Here is a 6,802-nt window from a genome sequence, read left to right on the forward strand (position 1 = left end):
AACGTTTTTTGAAATGGTCCATTATTCTATTCTATTCTTCCATCTATTCTATCCTATCCTACCCTATCCTACCCTATCCTATCCCATCCTATCCTATCCTATCCTATCCTCTATTCTATTCTATTCTATATTCTATTCATATTCTATTCTATTTTATTCTTATATTCTATTATTTATTTTCAGTCGTTGATCATGAATGAGAAGTGTCCAGTACAATATGTGACGTATAACCAGACGAAACAAGGTATTCTCAACTCTGATGAAGAAGCTGATTACCTAGAATAAATAGTAATAATATGACGTAGCGTAGCGGAGCGGGGTATAATAGCGAGGCTTGTTTTGAAGGGTGGATTTGAATAATGTGTAAAATTTAAGAAGTTTTGCTCGTGTATACTCGTGTCCCCTTTCTAGAATAATAATAATAATAATAATAATCATATTTAATGATTGATCCAGGTAAACGTGCATTCATTGATATTTAAATATACAAAAAACAGTTTCACCAAGTGAAATATTATAATGCATATAATTTGTATATTGAAATATGAAATAGATCATCATTAACGTGACGTCAATATTAGTCTAGGAAACGTGACGTCACAAGTAATCTAGGAGTTATAGTATATTCGGACATGTGATGTCACAAGTAATCTAAAAATGACGATGTAAAAGAAACGTGACGTCACAGGCACTCTATGAATGGTTGTATTCTAGGAAATGTGACGTCACAACTACTCTCAGATGACGGTATTCTAGATAATGTGACGTCACAATTACTCTAGGGTGACGGTATTCTAGAAAATATGACGTAACTAGTTAACTAGAAATGACGGTGTAGTAGGAAAGGCTGGCTACACATGTACCAGTAAAACTTTGTTTGAAAATGGAATTTTTGCTGTAAACTAGAAACTTTTATTTGAAAGTTGTTAAAGTCAACTGACGACCGTATTAGACTGTCCTCGGATGGGTTTCTTCTAGTCTGGAGAATTATTATTAAACTCTTTAATTTAAGTATTGTAAAATATGACCACGTCTTCTGAAGTGCAAATATTAAAATAGCGCATAGGATTATTTATGGTGAACAGAACTAGAAGTTCATTTATTGAGTTAACTTGTATATTGCCCCCCCCCCCACCCCCGCCTTCCCACCCACCCACCACTACCACTATTCTCCAATGCTAATTAAGATTCGACAGGAGAAAATAACTCTTTACAGGGTCATTACAAATATGCTTTGGTACAGATCATTGGAGACGAAGTCGTAAACCAAAAACTGTGACGGCTGAATCGTTGCCTTCTGCCGATCATTTCAGTGTTGTGAAATATTAATTAAATGTCGTGTAGATGTAAATATGTAAAATAAGTTTTAGGTAATTATATTATCTATCGGTCTTATACCATGGATTCTTTCAAACTTGACATATATCGAATTTCCGCACGTGATGAGGAATTATTCATGTAAACATCGGATGGTATAAAATATATTTCCATTGACGTCATCTATTTATGACGTCAGTGTATATTTCTGTCCACGTCCTGGCGATCTTGTCATTTAAAGCAATCTTTCTGTGTATTTCCGTGGAATAATGAACTGATTATCATGATGAACGCGGATATTCAACCGAGAAGATAGGTCTATGTCCGGTAAGGGCAAAGCATTCAACCGAGAAGATAGGTCTATGTCCGGTAAGGGCAAAGGTAGTTAAGATTCATCGCATGGACGTTAGTTAGTATGGTCGTCAGTTGTCAATGGGAATATTGTCAAATACGACAAATAGGCAGGAAAGATTAAAACCAAGATGTCTGACTATTATACTCTCATAGGCCATGTTTGCATTCGGTTTTTTGGACCAGACGTTATCGTGAACACATTGGCGTGCAAGAAAAAGATCCCTTGGCATTTGGAATTCGATATAAGAGTAGGCCGTAGCGCCGCTGCTCGGGCAAAATTTCCCTCATAGCACATTGTATGACGTATGCCTGTCTCCATTAGCCCAGTTTAGGAGCAGAACAGTAGGACGTTAAACCCCATTTCATTTCATTTCATTTCTGGACGTTATCACCAACTTCTTGACAAACGCAACTTCCGCTCTCTTTCTACAATGAGCTCCGCTTTGAGAACCATCTTGGTATTAGAGTATAATAGCATAAAAATCTTGGTTTAAAATCAAATTCAGATTTAAAAGAAATTAATGTGTTTGATGATGTTTGAGAGATATAGATGGTTAGATAAGTAAAAATGTTAGTAATAATTTACTTGTTAACAATTAGTAAAACTTTTAGTACAAACTAATGTAATAATTTACTTGTTGACAATTAGTAAAATTTTTAGTACAAACTAATGTAATCATTTACTTGCTGACAATTAGTAAAACTTTAGTACAAACTAATGTAATCATTTACTTGTTAACAATTAGTAAAACTTTAGTACAAACTAATGTAATCATTTACTTGTTAACAATTAGTAAAACTTTAGTACAAACTAATGTAATCATTTACTTGTTAACAATTAGTAAAACTTTAGTACAAACTACATGCTCCTAGATTCAATGTAAATATTGATGCTGTTGGTCAATATTTCACGACCTGGGGCCGGTTGCTCAAAGCTTTGATAACTTATAACGACTCGTTAACATGGCGTTAAAGGATCGTTATCTTTAAAAGAGAGAACATCTGTTGCTGGTGACCCCGTTAACTTTAACATGTCGTTATCTGTTTAACGATGGCATGAGTCGACTGCCAGTCAAAGTATACCCTTAGCAAAACCATCCTATAGATTACCAGTGTAGTTTTCTATAGAATTCTATAGAACATTCTAGGGGGTTGGGGGAGATCCCATTTTCTATAGAATTAAATTCTATAGTATTCAACATAATTCGGGGGGGGGGGCTGTAGGAAATAAGAGCCCTAAATATTCTACAGATTCTGTAGTGCAAACCCTATAACTGTTCCTACAGATTCTGTAGTGCAAACCCTATAACTGTTCCTACAGATTCTGTAGTGCAAACCCTATAACTGTTCCTACAGATTCTGTAGTGCAAACCCTATAACTGTTCCTACAGATTCTGTAGTGCAAACCCTATAACTGTTCCTACAGATTCTGTAGTGCAAACCCTATAACTGTTCCTACAGATTCTGTAGTGCAAACCCTATAACTGTTCCTACAGATTCTGTAGTGCAAACCCTATAACTGTTCCTACAGATTCTGTAGTGCAAACCCTATAACTGTTCCTACAGATTCTGTAGTGCAAACCCTATAACTGTTTCTACAGATTTATGCTAAAATTTCTATATATATAGTATTCTGTAGATTTTTTCTAGTGTTTTCAAGTTTTGAGTACAGACGACACAGTTGTCCTCTTTATTCCGTTCTTGTTAATACTAACTTCTATGAAGTTATTATACATATACATTGAATTTATAAATTTAAAATTCACTTGGATTAACTTTAATCAGTCCGTTAGCTAACGGATAATGAAATAAACGGACCGTTAACACGTTAGCAAGATAGCGATCCGTTAGAGTTTAACGGATCGTTAAAATAACTGAGTTTTGAGCAACCGGCCCCTGGGATTAAACTATTTTATAGGAATCTATTTCATAACGCCAGCTCCAGATGTAGTCAAAGGTCATGAGATGTAGCGCTAACCCGAACCCTGGACCTAGCCCTAACCTTACCCCACTATCTAGTCAACAATCACGTGCCCTAACCTTATTTACATCTCAGCGACCTTGACGTAATCTGCAGATGACCTTAATAAATAGATCTCGCCCTATAGATGTTGTAGAAGAGTAACTAGACCTTGTTAATAATAAATATATGAATGTACAGTGGCGTATAAAGATAAATAGTGCTCAATGACAATACTTCTCTCGTTCAACCTATTTAAAATTACTTTTTCTCCCCCGTGATGTTGACATTGAATTCCGGTAATGTTCGGTAATGTCCGGCAATGTTCGGTAAGGTCCGACGTGTTTAATGTTCAAATATTGTAGGAATATTAAAACGAAATGTGATTGACCTCTCATTTTAACTAGATTGAACCTGTTTGTAAATACATGTATTCGAATAAGGCTTATTATCTTATCGCATCACGGAGTTATTTCCCTTTATATAATATATAATTGAACTTCAAGCCTAGCGTATTAAAGATTCTGTCAGAGGGGGCATTGATAGTTGGTTCCTCAAATTTATGTTTCCATGACACCATCTGTAGAAAACAATATCCAATGTTGTCAAGAATATATTTTTTTAGGATACTTCCTGGAGCCTGGTCGCCATTAAGGCGATGAACGGAAGGGGACATCCGCGTTACCGGGCAACGCGTGTCCAATGGATAAGCTAAGATATCAACTACTGTAATAGAGTCAACAATTTGAGATATACTGTAGAATGGAAATCGAGGACCCAACAGTTGATCTTATTATGCGAAAGGGAATACTGTTTGTGGAGGTCTGACAATAAGGGGAAATAACTCTAGTAATAAGATATAATTGCTATGACTGTGTTTCGTGTATTGTTTTTTGTGTAATCAGCCATTCGTCCAGATTACTGTAAAATGTAAATACTATATTCTATGGTTCTTTATTTATTCTCCTGTTTTAAATTGGCTGTGATTGATTGATTGTAGATAATAAAATGTGTCTCTTAGAAATATCCTTTAGTTCTTTTATATTATAAGACCCTATAAAATATGATATGAAAGGGGTTTAACGTCCGACTGTTCTGCTCCTACGGGGCTAATGAAGACCCGTGTACGCCGTACAGTGTGCTATGAGGGGAATTTTGCCCGGCCAGCGGCGCTATTGGCTACTCTTATTTCATATTCCCTGTCAACTCGACACCTCGTTTTTTCGTCCCATCCGAACGACTATATGTCGTGCCATATCAGACCCACCGTCCTAGGCTACTGCCATGGGGGAACCACGTCGCAAAATCCCGATTAACTTTCTCGGTCAACGCAGGGATCAAAGGCGAGACCTCCAGGTTAGCAATCCATGTGCTACTCACTGAGCCACCGCGGCTCCCAGAAGACCCAACAAGGAAAGAAATGAAGACGGACATGTACTTTACATTTTGCCCGGACAAATATTAATTTTAGCCTACAAATGTCGAAATACAACAAATGAATAAATAAGAATAAAGAACTAAGAATAAAGAACAACGAATAAAGAGCTGTTTGGTCTTCCATAAAGAATGGCGGTATCTCATTAATGTGCAGTAGAAAAATACAGCAAATCGTTGGGTGATCTTCATGTCACAATGAATCATATCTTCATGTTATAGGAGTGACTATTGCTCTCAGTAGACAGTGACTGGAATAACAGCAGTCGAACAAGAATAGGGGGGGGGGGCAGGGCTTTGCAAAACGTTTCGCCCCCCCCCCCCCCCTGTGAAAATATTATCGATCATAAAAACAATAGATATACATTGTCCGTTAATTTTACATATGGAATTGCTGGTATATGTAAAGTTGAGACACACAATCTAACTAGAACAAGCGGTTGCCATGCAAGATACGCCCACATGTTGAAATTGATGGACGGAGAACTGGTAAACAGGACTCACTCTTTCATTGGTCAAATGCTTCACATCAAATTACAAATAAATCTGTTAAAGATAGGTTGCCAGGCAACGAAACATACGCCCACAGCAGCTAAATCGTCTGGGCAGTCAACAAGAGTTGTCGCATATTTTTACTTTTTTCGGTAATGAAACATTTATAATACACTAAAATCTGATTAAGAGCAACAACTCAGAAAACCATTAGATTTTGTTTGGTTTTTATAAAGTTCTGCCCCATGCTAACGTTTTGTATACAAAACTTTTAATACTGTATCATGGATTTAGCTGTTCCAAATTCATTGAAAATCAATATACTTGTTCGTCTCAAGATCATAAACACTGTGTATCAATCTGAAGTCAATCGGATATTAACTTTGGCCTCTAGAGCGTCCACAAGATTTTTCAAAGTGATCAAGGGCCATAACTTTGGCAGTAATTATCAGAAATCTTTGAAAATCAATAGGATTCTTCGCCTCGTGACCTCAAACACTGTTTATAAATTTAAAGTCAATCAGATATTAACTTTAGCCTTTAGAGCATCCACAAGTTTTTTTTTAAGTGATCAAGGGCCATAACTTTGGCAGTAATAGGCTTCTTCGTCTCATGACCTTAATCACTGTGTATAAATTTAAAGTCAATCGCTATTAACTTTGGCCTCTAGAGCCTCCACACGATTTTTAGAAGTGATCAAGGTCCATTACTCTGGCAGTAATTATCGGAAATCGCTGAAAATCAATAGGCTTCTTCGTCTCATGAACCTAAACACTGTGTATAAATTTAAAGTCAATCGAATATTAACTTTGGCCTCTAGAGCGTCCAAAAGATTTTTTGAAGTGATCAAGGGCCATAACTCTGGCAGTAATTATCGGAAGTCGCTGAAAATCAATAGGCTTCTTCGTCTCATGACCTTAATCACTGTGTATAAATTTAAAGTCAATCGCTATTAACTTTGGCCTCTAGAGCCTCCACAAGATTTTTAGAAGTTATCAAGGGCCATTTCTCTGGCAGTAATTATCGGAAATCGCTGAAAATGAATATGCTTCTTCGTCTCATGACCTTAAACACTGTGTATAAATTTAAAGTCAATCGGATATTAACTTTGGCCTCTAGAGCGTCCACAAGATTTTTTGAAGTGATCAAGGGCCATAACTCTGGCAGTAATTATCGGAAATCGCTGAAAATGAATAGGCTTCTTCGTCTCATGGCCTTAAACACTGTATATAAATTTAAAGTCAA

At 36.5% G+C, this 6,802-nt stretch overlaps 1 protein-coding gene across 2 annotated transcripts in view; it reads left to right on the forward strand.

Annotated features, from left to right (window-relative positions):
• The window catches only part of LOC126815630 (synaptic vesicular amine transporter), an 80,270-nt gene extending 75,619 nt beyond the window's left edge, over positions 1 to 4,651 (forward strand). For both annotated transcript variants that reach the window (XM_050541362.2, XM_050541361.2), the window contains one exon: positions 184 to 4,651. In XM_050541362.2, the coding sequence (XP_050397319.1) occupies positions 184 to 285 (102 nt within the window). In that variant the 3' untranslated portion in view covers positions 286 to 4,651. The remainder of the gene's footprint in view (positions 1 to 183) is intronic.
• Positions 4,652 to 6,802: the final 2,151 nt, after the last annotated feature.

The sequence above is a fragment of the Patella vulgata genome, chromosome 3, assembly GCF_932274485.2.
Source record: "Patella vulgata chromosome 3, xgPatVulg1.2, whole genome shotgun sequence".
Lineage (NCBI taxonomy): Eukaryota > Metazoa > Mollusca > Gastropoda > Patellidae > Patella > Patella vulgata.